The sequence below is a fragment of the Melanotaenia boesemani genome, chromosome 19 (genome assembly GCF_017639745.1).
Source record: "Melanotaenia boesemani isolate fMelBoe1 chromosome 19, fMelBoe1.pri, whole genome shotgun sequence".
NCBI classification, from domain to species: Eukaryota; Metazoa; Chordata; class Actinopteri; order Atheriniformes; family Melanotaeniidae; genus Melanotaenia; species Melanotaenia boesemani.
The window spans coordinates 18,401,298-18,423,343 of record NC_055700.1 but is presented as its reverse complement, the minus strand read 5'-3'; the positions used below and the strand labels follow the sequence as shown (position 1 = coordinate 18,423,343).

The 22,046-nt window shown below is 37.1% G+C and overlaps 1 protein-coding gene across 1 annotated transcript in view; it reads right to left on the bottom strand.

The window, feature by feature from the left end:
* trabd2a (TraB domain containing 2A) overlaps positions 1 to 15,869 on the bottom strand; it is a 55,394-nt gene extending 39,525 nt beyond the window's left edge. The window contains exons 1-2 of the mRNA XM_041969191.1: positions 15,201 to 15,869; positions 13,612 to 14,172 (exon numbers count right to left, since the gene is read on the bottom strand). Coding sequence (XP_041825125.1) covers positions 13,612 to 14,172; positions 15,201 to 15,305 — 666 coding nt within the window. The 5' untranslated portion in view covers positions 15,306 to 15,869. The remainder of the gene's footprint in view (positions 1 to 13,611; positions 14,173 to 15,200) is intronic.
* Between the last annotated feature and the right edge of the window lie 6,177 nt (positions 15,870 to 22,046).

The window sequence follows — 22,046 nt, the reverse complement described above, 5'->3', positions numbered from 1 at the left end:
TACAGGTTTATTTAAATAAGCTCAATTTCATTAGCATCTACTGGACACATAATCAATATAAAATCACTATTAGCAGTGGCTTGTTTGACTGGACTGTTGGATAAGCAGTTTTGGGAAAGGACTAACATATATTTTCATCTGACTAAAGGCCAAAGAGAAGACTTGAAAAGGAAGTAAGACGCTATAATTAATCTTAAAGCAACTCATGACCAACTTTACCTTAGAGCAAATGTAGAAATATAATTCACTTGTCATATTCTTTATTATAGATATTAAACAAATTTTATTCCAAATTTAAAAAGTGGCTGCTGCACAAAACCTGTCAACACTGCTGGGAAGCAGAAACTATTAATCCTCTGTGTTGGAGCTTGTGGACAGGTTTGGCCTTGTATTGCTCTGCTGAAGTCCAGCCAGGTTTGGCTCACTTCTACGAGCGGCGGAGTAGCTGGATTAAATCCAGACCAGCTACAAATCTCACCAGTATACAGACAGCGTTAGCATAGCAGGCGAAATATATGAGATGACATGTCTGACAAAGAGAGGTTAATGTTTTATATGAAAACTTTCATCCTAAGAAGCATCTTTATCTCTCATTCACTGGCATTTTAAGACCTGTTTAGCAGAGCTTGTTTTTGAATTCATCCTTTCTTGATATTCAGGAGTTGAAACTGCTATATACTTTCAGATATCAATGGTTGGCCATATTTGTAGTTTTACATTGCATTTTTACTCAATTGAAGCACGAAAAAGTTAAATGATATGTCAGTGCATGTACGTAATGACTCATTACATTATAACTATTTTATCCCTGGTAGCAAATCCTCAGGGATTCTTATCACACACGACATTATTATCCATCTAATAACATGAAATATATCTCAATACACTCTTCGAGGAAATGTCAACTGTTAAGTCAGAATGTTATAAAGTTGCAGGTTCCTGTATTTCAAAATTAAATAAGCTACTACAGTGAAATTGCCGTTAACTAATGCAATGTCCCTACAATGAACAAATTCATGTCAAAACAAATTTCAGCATTTTAATACTTTAATACTTTGTGTGAGAGCAATTATTCACAACTATTACTTAGATAAATAATAATTATATTTAGCAGTTTATGTGTACTACTGATGTTATAGCTGGTGAGAAAATCTGTGTCATTTAAGGGAAATATAGATAATGTGTTGCAGTTTTTTTACAGTGTAGTAAAGGTTTACTGAAATGTGAAGCTTGATGTAAAAGGAAACAGAAGCTATTTCCATCATTAGAATACACAGTATAACAATTATTATTGCCAAACAAAGCCTCATTTTGTCAATGTAGCAGTATAATTTACCCTAAATTGCATGTATTGTATTTCTTCATTTGTATCAGACGCATGCTAATTCACTGCATGATTTTTTTGTAGTGTAGTAAACACAACAACCGTAGGCCTAAACCACATTCAGCCTGCAAAAATCTTAAACTGCACAACAATAACGGCAATTAAAGGCATCACACAAACTGAAATTAGCCCTGTAGTGACTCTTCCAGCTCTTATGTACACACATACCTAAACACAACTTGTTAGCTTTAATAACGGGAAAGGAAGCTGTGATTTAGTGATTAGTAGTTGTTTAGCTTTTTTTTTTTTTTTTTTTTTACTTAAAGGTGTGAGACTGCAGAATGTATTTTCCATCTTTCCTCATGAGGTGTTTATGCCCAGTAAGGTTTCATAATCAGATGCTGGACCCATGCATGGAAACTCCTAAAATAAGCAGCAATGGAGGTATCTGTTATTTCATCTGTAACTACACTGAGGCTTATTTTCATTTGCCGCCATCTAGTTACTATACATTAATCACTGGAGAAAATCTGGTAAGTCATAAATCAATTATAATGAACCCTACTTAATTTGAGTGTTACAGTATAAACCATGGCCAACCTAAACATTACAGTGAATTGGGGGTTTTGTAATTAGAATCACTCTATTTTGACATTTTGTGTCTTGTATGAACAAAACTACACAGAAGGTGTAATGGTGCAAAATACTAAGTGGATATGTTATAACAGAGGAATGTTTGAGGAAAATCTGTCCTCACTTGTCCTAAAAAAAAGTGGCTGTGTCACACAACAATTTATATAAAAACTTTAGAAATCCTGTGAGAATATTTTCCTTAACTATTAAGATTACATTTTATTTAAATCCCTGCAAAGGCCATTTTAAATGCAAGCTTTTCATTTCTTCTTGGATTAATTTACAGATTTTGTAACAAGCAGAAGAACTGATCCTGTTTAAGTTTTTAAAGAAGATGCAAAAAAATTGACAACCTTTATACTTTTTCATACTTATTTGAATATGTTCTCAACAACACATTTAGAAAATTTAAGATGGAAGCAACAAAAGACTGAAGAAGATGTGTGTTTGTTTGGTGAATGCTATGTAGAAGTTGTTACAGGTCAGTAACATTATCAATAAAAAAAGTAATATATAGCCTGCAATAAAAATAAAATAGGCAAACTTTTGGGGATTTCACTGTTCATGGCAAAACAACTATACTACATAGTATGTCTGTTTTTCCTGTATATATAGTCCTAAATTGTTTGGTCTCTTCATTTGGTTTGTTTCTTTAAAACTGACTCGTGTGTCTTTGCCTCTTTTAGCATTAAAGTTATTGTAATGCTCCATTTCTCACATATGCAACCTCCACCCTCTAAACAAGACCCTTCTCTAAAAAACTTCACATGCCTTTTATGTGAATCTTTTCCAATAGTTTATATACATTTCATGGCAGAAATATAATTGTTCTTAATCAAAGAAAAACCGGCAGCAAAAACGGGTTTATGGATCATTCTAAAGTGATCAAAACATAATTCATTTACATACAAAATGACAGTCAAACATCAATATATATCATTTTATTTATATATTTATTTTTATTTACCCTTTATTTAACTAGGCAAGACAGATTAGGATCAGTTTCTTATTTACACCACTTTGGGGTTGTAATCATTAAAACGTCATCACTTTCTGTTTTATGTTTCATACAGTATCCCACACTTTGTTGGAAACAAATACTTTTTGTCTGAATTCTAATAGATATAAAACTTTCAATGAACATTTCTAAAAGTGATGTTTAAATGTGTGTCAGAGACTGTTTGTGAGGATCAATGAGTTGACATTCTACATATTTGTGCATGTTTTCTTAAGCACTTTTGTGCTTTTGAAAGCTTCCAGACTAAGCATACTGTGAAGTTTTAAGTATCAAAGATTTGTTCGAGTGCAGCACAGCGTTGGTACTATGAGCCTGCACACGTTTTCATGACCTAGTGTTAAGTCAAAAAGACAAGCTATTAAATCCCTTTTTGAGCTGCAAAAGCTTGTGTTACACAACCAGGAAAAGCCTGAGGCAATCTCCACAAGTCGAACCCTTCTCCAAGGGAGAGTATTACTATGTGTAGTTTCAGGGATCTAAGCTCTTTTTCTTGGCACACAGTTGGCACCATCCAGCGGTGTCTGATTCCACTCTCAATCAAATATACTTGAAAAACAAAATGATGCAAACTATTGGACTAACTTACAGAGGAGTGGAAAATGTTATTTGTAACATTATTCTAGCTTGATAGGAGGGACAGCAGCAAAGGAAGGGGGAGTTTATGGTTAAATTAGAAGAACCTTTTCAAATGTTCGTACAAATGTTGAAGGAAATAGTCAACTTGATATGGCCTGAGAGCTTAAAATATCAACATATATAAATGACTGAGCTTGGGTTTATCCTTCACACTTTAATTAGATTTTTTTTCCCCCATTTTTTGGCAGCATAGTGATAAACAGTGATTTTCTGCATGGCATGAACAACTACATTTTTACACATAAACAGTTGGTACGCATTGCCTCCTATACCCACTAGAAAAGCAAATTCAACTCATTCAGCGCAGACTCATTGTCATTTGTTCATGTGAGTCATAAATGCAGCAAACAAACCCAACTGTTCTTGGCTTTTTTGCTCAGTATTGTTTTTTTCTTGATAACTTGGTGATAGATTTCAATTTCTGTTTATATACTTTTGGAAAAGAGGAAAAAAAAGGGTTTGAAAGTTAGAGGAACTCTACATCTTTGCCTCCGGTGTCATTTAACCAGACAGATGGACAGATAATGTCTGAGGAAATGCCAGACATCTAATATGGGACTGTTTGGTCAACAGTGGGGAGGAAATCAAGCACCTCACTGTGACATGAGAGCAGGGACTCAAAGGAAGTCATAAGGACATGTTGGAAATTCAATCGTAGAACTGTATTCTCATTAACATACACATATCCATACTAGCCCTTATTCATACCCAGATGTGAACTCTTGCAAACAAGCAGAAAAGTGCACATGTGCATGGAAACATTTATCCACATAAACAATAATAAACAGCAATTACACGAACAGATACACACCAGACAAATACGGCCCTCGCTGTAATTGCACGTGGAAAGTTTACTCCTTCTGATCAAAGCAGAGTGAAAATTATTTCATAAACAAACTAGGCAGAAAAATACAAGCTGACCTAGTTTATAGGATTATAAACAATTTCTAACAATATAAGTAGGCATAAATATGTAGCTCAGTGCAGGGCGTGACCAAGACATCGGTGGGTAAATGTTCAGATGCTATATTTAAAAATAAATCACTGCACTTATTTTTCTATACTTCTTGTTTAAGAAATTGCATATTTCCTGTTCATATCTCATGTGATGACATTTTCTTGGCATGACAGTCTCATTAGTTATTCAAAAATGCCCACATGATTCATAATATGTCCAAATAAAAAAATGAATATCCTTTAAGCTTCTTTAAGCCAACATTATTATTTGGCAGAGCATTAAACTTCCACATGAAGAATACCCTAATGAGCTTAATAAATTCAAAAACAGGTTAAGCTTTATAGTTGCTCCTGTTCTTTTTTCTTTCTTACTTTTTCCTCTTTTTCGCTGTGGTGAAGGGTGAGTATAGCTGCAGGCCCTTCTGCTCTGATGGCGCTGGTCATGGTTCTTTTGATTGGGAAAAATGAGCTCTTATTAGGTTTTCTGTATATTTAATGCTAGCATATATTCTCTACAATAGATTATAGAAACTACATCACTGTTTGCACAACTTAAGAAATCAATCACTTATTTTTTTTAAATCAATTAAAATCTTAGTCCATTCAGAGTTAAAATATGTGCTTTTACAAGGATTAAACTTGCTGACTTCCCAGTGTCACTACATTCACTCTTATCATTTCTGGTATGGGGGAAAAAACTCAGAACTTTAAGCCAGCAGATAAGTTTACATGGAGCAGTTTTAATCCGATCGAACCGTCCAACCAAAAGCGTCAAATGCGTTACGATTGTATTAAATCTGCCCATCATGTAAATACAACTGATCAGATCACTTTATCTGCAAACATTTAAGCTGAAATCTCCAATCAGATTGATTTCAATTGGACTGATTAAATATTTGTCCATGTAAACATAGCTAGAGTTGCAATGCAAGTGTCCCCAAAATGATTTATATGGTAACCTTTATTTTTTAGTTGACCTTCACAATGTGGAGATATATTCTGCAGTGATTTAGTGTGGTTCCAGGGCATTTTATTTTTATTATTATTGTCCCATATACAGGAAAAATGTATACAAATTTATCAAACTAGGGGGAAAACATATCTGGGTTCAACATGGAGACCAAACTTAAGAGATTCTTAGCCCAAAAGCCTACGTAGCAAATAAAGCATTGCTGCTTAATTTTTAATATCAAGATTTAGCACTACCCTTTTCATTGATCATTTATTTAACATTCAGCATATTTGAATTATGAAAAATTAAAACCTTTGGTATTGCATTGTGATATAATCTGTTGTTGCCCTATTAATGCTGCAGTTTTACATATTTGCAGTAACTGAACTTACTACAATGTCCTCAAAAAAAAAATGCTGCGATACAAACTCTGAGAGCAGCACAGAGAGCTGCCTCGCTGCAAGGCCATTTTCAGCATGTAGCATGCTAGCTCAAATTATGTTAGTAACTAGATAAGGGAGGAAAAAAACTTGCAAACAGGGGTCACAACTTTTTGTAAAGATTAAACTAACACGATACATCAGATTTAGTTCTAATTTTCTTATTTTTGATCAGAGCAAAGTTGTTTCCACAGATTTTCATGCTTTGAGCTAAGCTAAATAGCTTAGCGTGTTTTTTCTCATGATTTTTCTCACGTGCATGCATTCTGAAATGCATACACCCTAACCCTTTTACCATCTAATATTATTAAAGTCAGGAACTGGAAAGATTTTTCTCTGCATGTGAACTTAGCAGCACTTAGCTCAAAGGCTCTGCGCATGCTAGGTCAAACATTAAGGATGGCTTTTCTATCTTGATAAAACATTCATAACAAACCAGCATTTTGTAGGATCATCTGTTCTTTTCAACAAGTTCTCATTCAGGTTGAAGCATTTACTTATGTGACTTCTCTGATTGTGACTGATAATAGACATTTTCCCATAAATCTGCAGATTTAAGAGCCAATTGTATATTGATTTATTCATTGTTAAAGTCTATATGTTTGGGTCACAAGAGCTTTGCCTTTGTTGCTGTAATTGAAAACATACCCTACTTTCTGAGTCCAAAATATTTTCCTGTCCCATAGTTCAAGATGACTTGTTAAAAAGAATTTATCTAAACCTTTAAATCTTAAAATCTGGTGAGGTATCATCTAAGTTTATGGAAGCTGAACAAGCACACAGGTGCAAAAATTAAGTTTTAAATGCAACAAGACAAAGACATAAATCGGTAAAAATCAAATGCTTAATGTTGCTTCAGGCAAAATTTATGTTAAATTTTGGTTGGTAAAATAGCTCGCTAATGCACTAAAAGACTAAAAAGAGAGAAATGAAAGTATAATAGAACTGAACTGCCCCATCAAAAGGGAAAACAGCATTATTCAGACTTTGACAACTTAGTATTTCTTTAATGTTATAAATGTGGGTTTTGTTTGGATTTCATCAGACCTTGCATTGTGTAACCCTTCAGATCTAGCCCCGTCGCCTGTCAGTTCAACTCAAAAGGAAATACGGCAACTGGGGTTTCAAGGTTGTCAAACAGAGGTAACGTCATGATACCTTTAATGGAGATGGAGTCACGCCTTCTCTCTTTAATGGCTCTTCTACTGATCTCAGTCTGCATCTCAGCTCTCCTTGTTCTCCTGGTTATGAATGAACTAAATGGGCTTCAAACATTCCTTCTCTGCTTTCATAGACGTACACTGAGACCTGCATTCATCACGTCTCCATGCACCATTACTCCCAGTGATGGGAGGAAAGAAACAACACTTTCATTAGCAGGTCTGCACCACTGAGGTGTGGAATGTCCCGTGGGTTTCTAACAACAGTGACACAGAAAGCCGGCCTTCATGTGGTTATTGTTGTCCTCGAAAAGCTCACTTAGTGTAATAGGCAAGGCTGAACCCTCTCTTCAAAAGACTTGGAGCACCGTGCAAGAATAAGAGCAGTCATGCTTAGCCAGATTAAAGATCTGACAAAAGAAAGTATAATTCATTGTGGTTTGATAATGAGCTAAAGGGTTTAATTTGTATTGACAGGCAAACTAAATGTTAGGTAGTTAGAGACAGCCTCATGAAGCCATTTACCAAAATTTTAGCTATTTTACCTTTATGAGAAACTTCTATAAGGGTGGTATCAGTCAAAAACCATCCCAAAAAGAAAACAAAAAAGATGCCTGGTTTAAAGTGATGCAGGATTCAGTGAACTGGTGGTTGACAGCAGGTCCAACTTTGCAAAAGCTTCTTCAGGATTGGATTTCAGTACAGTTACAAAGGAGCTTTTTTTCCACCGTGGAAATCAGAAACAAAGGGTCCAGCTAATGGTGCAATCATCCAACCAACTACACAAAGGCTTTGTTTTGATATTTCACTGAATAGGAGAATGTCTGGTTCAATCCAAATCCTCTGAATTACATATCATCTGGGCTGTCGGACGTAAGCAAGCAGGCAGGATGCCATTCTGGGTTTGCCCTTAATGAGCGCAAGGAGAGAACTTTTCACTGCTTCAGTACTTCAAATATTTTCATTTTGTTCTTTGATCTGTTTCATGCCAGATACAAATGGCCAGTGAAAACATTACTGAGACTGTTACAAAGCGTAAATATGCCTCTATTTGTAGCTTGATTAAACATCTTTTTCAGTCAAGAATGGCGACTGAGGCGTGTCAAGCGTGTCTCTCACTCATCACTCTCTGTCTGGACGTCTTACAGTTGAGTTGAGCTAAAAGGCTTTAAATGAAACTGGCCTTTTCACCTGCGAGAAAAAAAACTAGGAGAAAAAGGTTTTACTGCAATATTAAGGCAGCGGGTTGAAGGCGTCTGTCGAGCTGCTGGTGATAAGATTGAAATTGAGTGTGAAAGTTATGGAGCGCCAATCTGTTTGCTGTTTTGGTAAAAAATGTCAGGATAGGGGTTGTTTATGAGACAGTAGACGTCATTGTTAAGCTTGGTAGGGGCTTTTCAGAATAAATTCAGAGAAATTAGGGATGATGAAGGGTTTACTATCTTTATAAATGTGTTGGCAATCCTAACCCCAGCTTTACATTCTTTCTCCAACAGCCATAACAATTACCCATGTCTACACAAAAAAACGTGCAAAGACTGGCTTGATACAAAAAGTCATTGGAAAAATATGCCCTTGCCTTTAGATTAATACAATTATTTAAAAAATGACAACCAATAGCTGAAAGAAACCAAAGACATCTATTGTACTTGATTTGGATTTATAAGATACTGTATGAATAAGAAGGGTATATGGAAACGAAACATATCCACAAAAACTTTTGAAGATGATTCAATCCTTATTGGGAGGAATTGAAACAATATCTTAAATTAATAATATCTAATCAAAGATTATAATAATTCACTGTTTCTGATGTGGCAAATGATGAACTCTCAGAATTGATTGACATTCTTTTACCTTTAGTCTCAGAACAGAGTAAAACTTAAGTCTGTCGCTTAAAAGTTTCCAGAAACGTACTCCAGTGCCACCCTCAAACCAACCCAACAAAGAGGACATGTTTGCTGTTTAATGAGGCACAAACTGGTGCATGTTGTTGGGGTGTTTTCTGAGAACTATTGAGATAGCGTTTTTGTGTTTTTTTAGATACACAACAATGCAACTTCTTAGTTTGACAAATGACTTGTGTCCAAAATACGCAAAATGACTTTCATGAACTTCCTACATCTAAGAAAAGGGGAAGTTGTTAAGAACCAAACCCAAAGTAATAACCTCCTCTTAATTAAATTTTAAAAATGACTTTAACTGTTAACTGTGTTGCACAGTACATGTGTATATCAGTACTTCAGAAACAAAAACTCAAAAACAGTGACTAACACCTCTCTCCTACTCTCAAAAAAATGTCCAAAAGGTGGTATATTGAGGGTACAACAAGGGCTGCTTTAAAATAACACTACTTAAAGCTGCTGGCCGTTAAGCTAAATAGTCAAGGTTAATCCCTTTAACTCCTGACCAACATGAGCAGAAATTCCTCAATAATACGCAACACGATTTCATAGTGACTGCTGTTCGGAGACATGTTTGTAATGCTGAAATGGATTCCAGGGGGCACAGAGAAGCAGGCAGACAGGTGGACAAGAAGACTTTTGCCTGCTTGTCAGAGAAACAAGGCTCCTTTTTCTGGTGATTGCAGACTTGAGTCATTAGGATCCATTTTTCTTTAATAACAAAGGACATGGGGAAGCAAGCAGCTGAATGTTTATACAGCTGATTATTAACACCACACTGTTCTCCACTAGACTAAGCTGTGGGAAAAAGAGGAAGAGAGCCTTCATTTGCGTGTATATATATATATATATATATATATATATATATATATATATATATATATGGGCTTTTTAATTAATTAATCTAAATTTATCAAATTTTAATCAAATAACATTATTTGTTAAAAAGCAACATTTATTTATTTAAATGTATTTTAGTGGACGACTAAATCAAATAACAGACACAGACATTAATACTGTAAACTCGAGCTCTAGTAATGTCTGGAAAATGCTTTTAATTGCATTTCAATTCAAAACAGTAGAAAATGAAATAGGAAAAAATCCCTGGCCCAAACTGAGCAGACCTAAAGTTAAAATGCCATTTTTAACTCTTCTCAGATTAGGAATCTACATGTTACAGTACTTTTAACTTTTTAAATGTTTTCTTCCACACTCTTCATTAATAGGCATTAATATTTGATGGTAGGCCAGAGTGGAATTAGCTAGTGTCAACTTTGTGCGTTTCATTTTCTGACTTCACTTCATATTAGCAGAGGTGAACATCTGCTGCTCTGACGGCAGCTGTGAGCACTTTTGGACAGGGGATGGGCCTGCAGCAGCACCCACGGCTCAAATATAGTAAACTAAAATGTCTTTCACATTAGTCTCCAAAAGTCCCCAAAAATACCAGAACCCCTGGACAACTGAAGTCTACATTTTTTTCTACTACTTGTCAGCTGCTGTGTTTGAGAAAAGTCCTGTCAAAGTCCTGCCTGCTAGTACGGACCATGAACCGCTAGTTTCCTCCTTCTTACCTGAAGGATAAACAAACGCTACAAGAGAGATGGCACTAGCGACACAAAAGCCGCTTAGCTGATCACCGTCAGCCGTCATGATTCAAGGAGCGACAGGAGGTGGAGAGGAGGAGCAGACACAGAGAAGACCAGAGAGCCACTAGACCAGCCACGTTTGTTTACAATGAAAAAAAAAAAAAGTGGTGCAGCTGTGGAACCCGTGCAATGCGTAAAAGTGTGGGTGTTAATACACTATCATCTTCCACAGGGGTGACACTCATGTGTTCCATCAATGTTCTTTTTATTCTCAAATCCATCCATTGACCCAGCAGGCTCTAGACGCCTCCATGTCCCAACGTCATAACAAAGAAATAATGGATGAATTGGGCTTGTTTGTTATGCCATGGACGTGTTAACTGCGTTAAAAATATTAACGCAATTAATTAGATGTATTAGTTACCACCATTAACGATTTGCATGTTCTCTCCGTGTATGTGTGGGTTCTCTCCAGGTACTCCGGCTTCCTCTCACCATCCAAAGACATGCATGTTAGGTTAATTAGTTACTCTAAATTCTCCCTAGGAATGAATGTGAGTGTGAATGGTTGTTTGTCTCTTTGTGTTGGTCATTTGATGGACTGGCAACCTGTCCAGGGCATTCCTGCCTCTCGTCTGTTAATTGCTGAGATAGGCTTCAGCTTCCCGCGATGGACTAAGCAGTAGATTTGTTGTGAATTTATTGAAAAGGGTATAAAGATAAAACCATGCACTTCATTGTGCAGCATGTTATCTGGAATGATGAATATATGGATGTTGTTAAGTCAAGTAATTAGGGAGTATCACCTAGATGCAAAAATGAGTAATAGTGATTAAAAACACCAATTATTTTTTCTTTCCTTTGTTCCAGATTCCACCCAATGAGTTCAGTCGATATTAAGTCCAAAGCAAATGCTCTTTTTTCTAGTATTTAATCTGTTAATCACCATGTAGGTCTGGAAATATGTAAGCTAACTCAAAGCTGCTGCTACACACCATTTCTCAACTATGCAGTCATTCTCATGGAAAAAACCTTTCAGTGTTTTTGTAACTTATAATTGAGACTTCTGACTTTGCACATCACATCAGAGACAACACATGGTTGTCAGTTATTCATTCAGCTTAAAAGTTTAGAAATCATATATTTCAGCCCAAAGTCAGTGCCATTAATCTCAATATCTTGCTTAAAGTCTTATTCTGCTGCAATTTCCGTGATATTTCTTCCCCTGCTACATTCATCTGAACATGGCCATGATAACAGGCGAAGGGCGCATCTTCCCTAAAAGGCTTCTGTAGATAAAAGTTGACAAAATATCCTTCTTTGCTTCAGTCTTAAATATTCAATTGCAAGTTTTACTTTATCTGTCCTATTTTAGTTGGATTTTTTTCTTTCTGTTAGGTAATTGGAGCATCATTTCATGCTGAAGTCCAATTGGCTAACTGATATGCTTCATTAGTTTTGTTCTAAACTGCATTTAGTCTTGAGCAATATGATTAAATTATGGCTGAGTGATTAATCAATTAAGCTAATTTTTTGTTTATGATGATTTATTTTTATGAAAATCAGGATTGCTTTTTTCCTCTTTTATATGCACCATATATGCTCTCCTTTGGCTTCCATAGTTAATAGCGGGCTCAGCCCTTCCTTTGCACCCGAACAGTGTTTTTCTGAAATCACTAACAGATATACAGTGAAGTGAGCCGTCACTTAGCTGTGTGGAATTTAGCTGTGCATATAGTCGCAGTGAAAAATGCTGCCTTCTTATAGAGGCAGACAACAACTTCAGCCCACCAACACTCGTTACTAGACAACCAACATCAGGGGAACTATTTCCACAGGGAATCCGGTATGATAAGGATCTAGATGAAAAGAGGTGATGGATGCAGTGGTGTTGCATTTCTCTCTACAGGATATGAAGCTGTCTATACGGTGAAAATATTATGACGGTATTTACTATTTATAAAACATATATAAAACATAAACACATTTTGCATCCAGAATCTTTAAGTTTAATATTGTTTTAAAAAGGTTTATTTTTAGGCCAAATTGTCCAGCCCTACCACAAATCAATATCACGACTTATTGAACATGTTGCCACAATTACAATTAATTATCAATTATTTTAGTGTTGTTTTATTTTTAGGCCTCACAGCTAAGTGAAAGCTTTTGTTGCAAATATTTTCATAATAGAAGAGTAGATATTGATTTCAAAGTAAGTGAAAGGATGTACATACTGTTTAACTACATATGGTCATTTAATCAATATTTTTAAATATATTTAAGATAAATAATATAAATAATTGGCATGAGCAAGATTACTTTGATTATTGGTTCTGAATGCTGGTTACGATTAATTTCAAGGTAAAAAACATTTCCTAAAAACCTGAAACTTTGAAAGAAGAAATTGTGAAATATAGTAAAAAAAGAAGAAGACTTAACCTATTTGAGCTATCTGGGCAAGGAAATAGTACCTGTACACACTACAATGATCTAGCTGCCAGCTAGAGCTAGGGCTTACAATCTAGACTTTCGTAAGTGGGCGTAACTTTCCAGAGTGGAATACAGCTGTAGTTTATTTACTGAGCTAAACATGTTGGATTGTTGTTGGGTCAAGAATGTCAGTGGATCCTAACGGTGCTGAAGTGACATGCCAAACACAAAGAAGCACCAAATGTTTGCCAACACTCCCAATGTTTCCAATAACTGATTGTCAGCTTGATGTATTGGGACTTAAAAGGTTTAAAGGTTTCTCAACCCAATTATCTCCAGGGGGAGTCATTTTCCTCATTCCTAACAATATCAAAGGTACAACAACTTGCTAATGAAAGGAAGAAGTCCAGACTTTAGAGTTAGGTGTCATTAATACAAATAATCTGAATTCTAGACAGTTGCTTTCTGTTTTTGATGTCATGACAACTGATATCTTTATGGATGGCCACAGAAACTGAAAATACAGTTGAGACAATGCAGTGGAGAAATGTGTACATGACAAACTCACCTGAGAGAAGTTGAGCCCGTTTAGTGGGTGGCATTGTTCCTCTACCTTCTCGACTGCTCCTGTTCTCTTCCTCATCCTCTCCGCCTCCTGTGCCAGGTACAAGTCTAGCACGGGTACCCCTCGCGTCTTGATGTCTGCCTCAGTTAACGAGTTGACCATCAACATTACCCAAACAGGTCGCTTCCTTTCCCAGTTCCCAGCAATGGCATTGAAGAGGTAGTCTGCATAAAGTCCCTTCCCTCTCTGATCAGGAGTCATCCATGAGGGCATCATGAGTTTTACATATTCAAGGTGTCTTTTAAGTCTCCTGTAGATGTCTCTGGGTAGGACGTCCTGCAGGTTCTCACCTTGTGGAAGCAGCTGGCAGCTGGTCAGGGCTGAAATGGTGTAAGGGTCTGTCAAGTCCAGCTCAAAGTACACAATGTTGCTCTCCTGGAAGGCCTGCTTGGAATTTTCAGGGATGAAATCCCAAACACGTGTGTAAGGAACATGGATTGTACCATAGAAATATGAGGGGGGATCACGTTTGATGGTCCACAGAAAGGAGTTTAGGTCCGTTTGCTGATGGGAAGAGCAAGAAAATTTGTTAGGACAAAACAAAAAACAATGTTGTAATTTTTTTTTAAATCAGTTTGACTGATTAAATATCTGAAAGACTCAGAATAAGATGCCTTCAAATAATCTGTTTTCTTGTTAAAACAGCCCTAAAATCAAAGCTGGAATCAAATTCTAGCTTTGGGACTTAATTTGTTGTAGTTTTCAATGTTCAATTTATTGTCTAGGCACTTCAGCACTAACCTCAAGTCAAACACATGAAAGGCATGCAAGAGAGATTTACAGTTACTTTACAACCAACAGCAGGCTTGTCTGACACCAAACACCTCTTTGTCCGCAGCAGAGTGTTTGTTAGGCTGCTAACAGACTGATAATGACTTATTAACAGGCCACTTAGAATCCAAGTGCCAAACAAACAATGAACATGTCAGTGATTGTCAGACTATGGACTGATGCCCAGAATGCTTTATCCTCCAGCTGTTCCTGGAAATGATCTTAATAGTCTGTGTGACAAGTTTGAAGAAAATAAGAGGCTGAAGAACAATCAGTACAATGGAAAAGTAATAAGTAAATAAGTTTTTAGTTGAAACTTGCCTTGAATCTGTGCAGCATGTTACACAATGCCAATACACAAAACAGTATGTGCTTCAGCAATTAGCAACTTCATCAATTAATCAGCATGAGTCATGATCAATAATATTAGTTATTTATTTATTCATTTTTTATTTGGTTCAATAACATAATCAGTAGTTGCATGAAGCAGATCTAAGAAGGCAGAGGTTTTCTGTTTATAACAAATATACTTTTAATACATAGGTGTTGGGGGAGGAGGGTAGACAGCATGTCATAGAAAAAGAGGGTAAATGGCACTTTAAGATTCATTCACTCGCTAACTTTTATGAAGTCTTATGAAGTTATGAAGTTCTACAACAGGCAAGCTGAAATAGATGTCCAAATTAAACGTAATGTGGTTATAAACAATTTAGCAACTTCTGCAATAGTCTCTCATTGATTATAGTTTCAAAATCACTTACTTTCCTGTTGAGGTCGCAGTTGGCGGAGTCCTTCAGCCTCCACTGGTCTGCCCGGACCAGGAGTATGAGACAAGACTGGATGAATGCGCCTAAAGTGCCACGCATCGTTGCTCTCTCCAAACTCTGCACGACAGGCTGTTTGCTTCGCCCCAACGTGTTTGCAACAACTATTCCCCAGAAAGCATGGATAGCAAACCCTATTTCCACAGCTCCGGCTCCATGCGGTCGAGTAAAACGAGCTGACAAGCATCCGACAAACCGCCGGACAGGCTCATGTTGACTTGGAGCGATGTGTACGCAGAGCTGCTGTTTCACGTGTGTTTGAGAGGGAGAGGTGGTCACCGGGGTTTTGCACAGGGTCAAACCATCTTCCCACAGCTGGTCAGACTCATTTTCCACTCTTCCTTCTCTAGAACGCCTACTTCCACGAGGAGTTACGAAAACTGCGCGAGTGGGGAATAAAAAAAAAAGTTACCAAATTGATCCAACAGGTCCACGCCGCGTCTGCGCTTAAAGACTAAAAACAGGATAAACATCATAAAGTTTAATCTGTGTTCCCATGGTTAGACAATGATTCTCAGTCAGGTGTGAGTGAATAAACTAAACCGAGGAGTCTTGTTTTTCAGAGAAAATCTCCACTCTGCTCGCGTGTCTGCCAAGTCTGCGCCGTTTGTGCGGCTCTCTGTGTGTATGTGTGGGTGGGTGTCAGAGAGCATGGGCAACACCAACACTATTCCTACCCCCTACCCCCTTGGTTTGCCTGCAAAACCTCACCACTAGCACCCCCAAGCCACCCTCTCTCACGTACACAGCAGTAGCTTGCGCGCAGCGTAAATTGATTAAACATCACCATGGTCGTCTGCATCTGAGTTATTCGTATCAATAAAGTAAACCCGCATCTTTTTAGTTTTAAATAGGCTATGATAATATTATATCTATATTTCAGTTTACCACTCCCCTTAAATTCCAGTTAACACTATCATTACCTTGTTATTCTGATGAGGGCTCTTGTTGTCGCCCTGCAGGAGACCCGAAGACAATCAAGGATGCCGATGGAGATTCAGCTGATACATTATCATGCCCTGGCAGTTAAGGCCTTACAAACTACATGCATTAACATGAGAAAAGCTGCAATAACGCTGCTTTACGCGAGGACAGAGAACTCCACCTTTTCACAAGGAGCCAGCAGCTTTGACATGTTTTTTTTTTCTTCTTCTTCTTCTTCATTATGCCTTTTAATTGGAATAATCAAATAGGCTTTCATTATGTAAGCATGTGCATTTTCTGCATACAGATTGCCTTGAAAACGCACTTAATAAATTTAGCAGGAATTTATATGTGGAGGCCAACCTGCACTCTCTTCCGCTGCTCTTCCATGCGGACAAACTCAGGGGCCAGCGAGCACACACAGAGCATCTACGTGTCAGACGTCTGTGTAAACACAAAACGATTTGTCCCTGCAAAGAATGACTTCAGGGTTTGTGATTAGTTGCTGCTGTTTGCAGACTGATAAAACGGGCTGGAAAAGTTAAGACTAGCTGGTAATATACCTGGTTTCAGCATCAGTCTGAGACGAGCTCATAGACTTACTTTTCAACCTGACATGAAATAAGTTGTTTGACTCAACAGGGTGGAAATTCAATCCTTCTGCAAACCAAACCAGAGGGGGGCATCATGAACCCGTTTCAGTTTGCTATGATAACAGAAAAAGAAAAAAAATCTTTATAGGCAACACAATAGGAACTTCCTAGACAAATAGCATTGATAATCTGTGTTTAATATGAAGTCATGTTTGTCATGGAGCTTAATCCAACTATGTCAAGGCCTCTTAGAGCTCCTCCTAGTGGAAACATATTTCTGCCAGACATTGGAAAACTAACCAAGCTAAATCTAAATACTCTGAGCTTTAGCTACAGTAATATGATGTCATTCTATTTAGACAAAGAAACCAGTCAGCTAAAACATATGATGACAGATGTAAGGACAATTTTAAATACATTTTCTCATCTGTTCAGTGGATGTGGCTCAAAGTTTTCTGCCATTATGGGCTGTTGGTTTGGTCAAACAATATCAAAACATATTAAGAAAATCATTATTTAGCGAGTCTATGTCTTAGAGCATAAATACATAAGCAATAATCATCTTTGTTTTTATTATTTTTTCAATTAGTATTATCATTACTGTTTCTAGAGATGCCAGAAAGGCTCTCCATCTCTAAAGTGGTAAAACAAAATCAAGCTACTAACTTAAACATTCATAAGTATTCAGTTCCTTCAAAAATCATTACTTTATAATACCCCATTTTGTTGCAAGACTCCTGGGTTATGTCTCTATAATTCTGGTAAATCAAGGTAGTTGCATTTATGCCCAATTCTCAAGACAAAAAAGTTCCAGCTCTTTCAAACTTAGCAAAACATTCCTAGACATTTAAATGTATCCCCTTAAACCACCTGAGCATTGCTTATGCAATATGATGATTGTGGTCATGCTGAAAGATTACTGCCTTAGGTTTGGATTAGTTGTTCTGTCTCTAATTGGACTTATATGGAAATGATTTATATTCTCTTTGAAATGAATTCTGATGTGAAATGTGCTTGTTAGAATGCCAAGGAAGTAGTAAACATTAAAACCAGGATGAACTGGTTAAGTCATTTATTAGTCAGTGAAAAGCGGGGTCTTAAACATGCACACACATGCAAAACAGTCAAAGGAAAAATGAAAGACAATTCAACCCAGCTAAGTTGAGGATGAGGTGTCCAAACAAAGAAATAAAATTACAAAATAATTAAGCTAGTTGTTTCTTCTCTGTGATGTGGTCACTTGGCAAGGAGTTGAAAAACTAACCCAGCAGTAAGTGGATGCCAGCAGTGCAGTTAAATAGACGAGGGAGCCACAGGGATTGGTGTTTCTAAGCACTCACACCATCCAATTGCAGGTTAGGAACCACAGCCTGGTGAATAACATATAGACTAAATACACAAAAGAAACATGCCTAGGCCTGGGACCATAACACCTTACAGCTTTAAGACATAAACTAAAAGGTTTTTTAAAAAAATAAAAATGTATTATGGTCTGCATAAACAACAATGGTGAACCAGAACTAAAGTACACTTCAAAGTTGGAGTTCCAAGTGCAAAGTTTTCTCATTAGTAGGATATTTGAGCTGGTGTAGGTTAAAGTTCTAGGAGAGGCAACATACAGGGTGATCAACTCCATCATTACCATCAGCTCCCACAACACTTGCATTAGTTTCCAGTTTAAAAGGTACAGTCAGGTCAAGAGCAGACAATAGAGGTGCAGGATTCAATAGTGTTTTCTATTTTGGGACAAAGCATGCTAGTTAGTGGGTAAACACCAGTGGAAAAAGATGTGGCAAAAATTCTGTAATAAATTTAGCCTCAATGGGGCACACTCGTTCCGGACCTCTCTTTCTACCTAACAATGGCCTTCCAGTCACTGGATTTAGACCACACTCTAACTGGCACTGTTTGGTCCGCTTTAAACGAACCCTGGCCCGCTTCCATGGATAGTACAGTTCATTTGGAGCAGTGTGAACGCACATTCAAACTCTGGTAAAGACCAAAGAAGCAAAGTCCAGTTCACTTGGTGTGAAAGCAAACAGACCAAAGAGAGAAAGTGACGTAGGACTTGTCATAGCACAACATGTCAGATATCTTGCTGCCTGTACTGCTGCTCATACTGGACAGATTCTGGTGAAAACCACATTAGGTTTGAACATCAAAGTAAAAACATAAAGCTCAAGACTGCAGAAACTTGGTGTTGCTCCTTTGTTTCATTATGATGAACAAGCTGTTTTCAGCCCTGGCCAGTCAATGAGCCAGATTTTCTTCTTCTTTCATGTTGGTCAGCAGGGGTTTTGGGAAATATCACCCCTAGCGAGCAGCTGTTGTAACTTTGTGACGTTGTTCAGGCAGTTTGCACCGTTTTAGTAAAGTACAGTGTAACAGCAAACCAAACCAAACAAAGGGGCCATTTTTTGGAACTCCCTGCCCAATAGAACCAAATCCCCTAGATTACCCTGGTGTGAGTGTTCCTTTAAAGTAAGCGGCATGTTAGCAAGCCATGTAAATACTTGTTTCAGGACTTTCAGATATTTTTTTCCATGAGGAGGTGTAGACAATAAGGTCATCTAAGTGTGTATTACAGTTAAACATCCCAGAGAAAAAAGTTTTTACTAGATACTGGAAAGCAGCTAGTGTATTTAACGTGCCAAAACCCATGACTGTGTTTTATTAGTGGTGTCGAATGGGGATATTTCTGAAGCCCACTCATTAAGAGGTTTCTGCATTAATTTTATGAAAGTCCATAAAGCAGGGAGAACCATTAGGTTTAGTTTCTAAAATGCACGGAGAACTCCAAGGACAGGAGCTAGGTTCAGCAAGGTGTTGCAACATATACCCAGTCTCAGTTTTAATCATTTCTAAATTTATTACCACCAGGAGGCAGAGTGCAAAGTCAAACCATCATCTTCTGTGGTAGAGTTGTTGCTGGGTACCGTATGAGCAGAGCTGCCAGTGATACATGTCATGGGGCTGGACAAGTTTACAGCTTGTGGAAAGCTGTCTTGAGTATGATAAAGTTTTAACTTGATGATATGACACATGTTTATATTATAAGTAAACTGAATCCACCCAAGTTGTATTGTCTCTATTACTGTTCATTATTTCAACATGATACAGCCGCCACCATGCCTCACTGTGGAGATGATGTTTTCAAGATGATGAAAGGTGTTGGGTTTGTGGTGCACAGTGAGTTTTCCTAGAAGGTCAGTTGGAGTTCAATTAAGTGTCTTTTGCACTGGTACCTACTCGGATCTAAAAAAAAAAAAAGCAAGAAATTATTTGTAAATTTTACATAAAACATCTGGACACTCCCTAAACATGTGGAAGAAGGTCCTCCAGTCAGATTAGACACTAAAGTAGAGCCGAGTCGGGTAGAGTAGATCCAGAACTTTGACTGATATGACTGGAAAATTCTTGGTTGTATTTCTTGCTTCTTTGTGCTGCAAACTCTGAGGCCTTTCATGACAGGTGTGTATATGCTGAGTTCATGTAACACTGTGTATCAAGTTAATTCACCCAAGCTGTTTACAGATCACAGTTAAACACAGAAAGACTGTGCATGCTTGTACTTGTGTTTACTATGATCATACTTGTGCTGTGCAAGATTAAAAGATCACCATCTGTGCACAGACAGACACAAACACACACCTGTTCTTCATCTTCTTACTCAACTGACACAAGCTGTGCTATCATCTCTGTGCAGAATCAAAGACAGTATTCCTGATATATGGCCTGTTAAATGATGTTTTTTCATTTATATCATTTATGGTTCCTCATTACAACAAAGTGAAACCACATGTTAAATTATTCACCTGGGAATCAGGACAGAGGCTGAGGTTGATGATGCCACAGAGATAACAAGGCTGTGAACTAAAATATCATCAGAGCTACATGTTTCTGTGAAGTACATGAATTCTCTGATTTATCTTGCTTGGGGGGGAATAGACACAAAATTTGTCACATATTTTTATTTATGTGCACTTCCCTCAATTAACAGTCAAGAATGCTACTTTTTAGATTAAACGTTAAAAAATTATAGGTTTTCATGGGGTGAGATGAATTACCAATTTATATTATTATTTATATTTATTTATATAATAAATTATTTATATGAATTTATTATTTATTTATTTATAATAAAGACCGATTTATTACAAAAAATATGTTGAAGTTTAAAAAGCACTTTGTATTGAATTGCCTCCAACATTTCAATGCAATCCTATTACTTTATAAAAGGGAGTCTTTTTTTTAAGCCTGTAATGGATTCTGATGTCTTCCTGTCAATACTGCTTCTAGAGTACATCTGTACATTTCCACTTTAAAGTAGGTCTGTTTGTGAACATCAAACAAAGAGCGGGCCCTCTGAAAGGTCCGAGCAAACATCTGATTCTACCTTTTTAGAGAAACCTTCAAAAGGGTTTCACAATATGGAAATGACCACATATGCTTCATCTTATAAAGACTGGATGGTGAATGTGTTTGATCCTGCCAGGTGACTCGAACAACAATTACTCTTTTTTTCTCTGTCTTTAGCATAATACTGAAGCTTGCAAAAAAGATGTGGCTTATATTTCTTTTTGCCAAAAACAGCAAATGTCCAAAAGTGCTTTTTAAAAACATGCGAAAAGAATAAAGACATTTTTGAGTTAGCCAAAAAAAAAAAAAAGAATTAGGAAAACGTGTGGTAAGTTTGAAGCTGTGGTCAATTTGAAGCTTGGATCGGGGTGACTAGTGTCCATTCCTTGACTCAGAGCTATGATTGATGCTTACTGAGTCTTTGACATGGTCTAAGCTTGAAAAAAAAAAAAAGACATGAAGCTCTTCACCTGGGGGCCTAATGACTGTAAATGCTTACAAGGGAAATGCACTGGGTTAATAAGTCTGTAATGCAACCAGTTCAAATGTCCCTGTGCAGAAACTCTGGCTCTTTGGCAGAGAATGGTGCAGATTTGGTGCAGAAGGTGGACTGGTACCAATGGGTTGCATGTTTTGGATATACATTTGCCTTTCCAGAGTTCCTCATGGTGAAAGGTGGGTTGATTTAATGAAAAGTACCCAGCTGAGCACCTAATGTGCTAATGTTCTGCACTGAGAGGAATGCCCTAACTGGGATCCTGACAAGCTGTTTAGAGTACACAGTTGTTCATTGCCTTCCGCAACAAAACAGATCATGAGTTGGTGGTATGTCTTGCATAGTTTAAACCAAAAGCGGTGTGTTTCATTGAGTTTTTTAAGCATGTACACAAGTAATTAAATCCTTTCT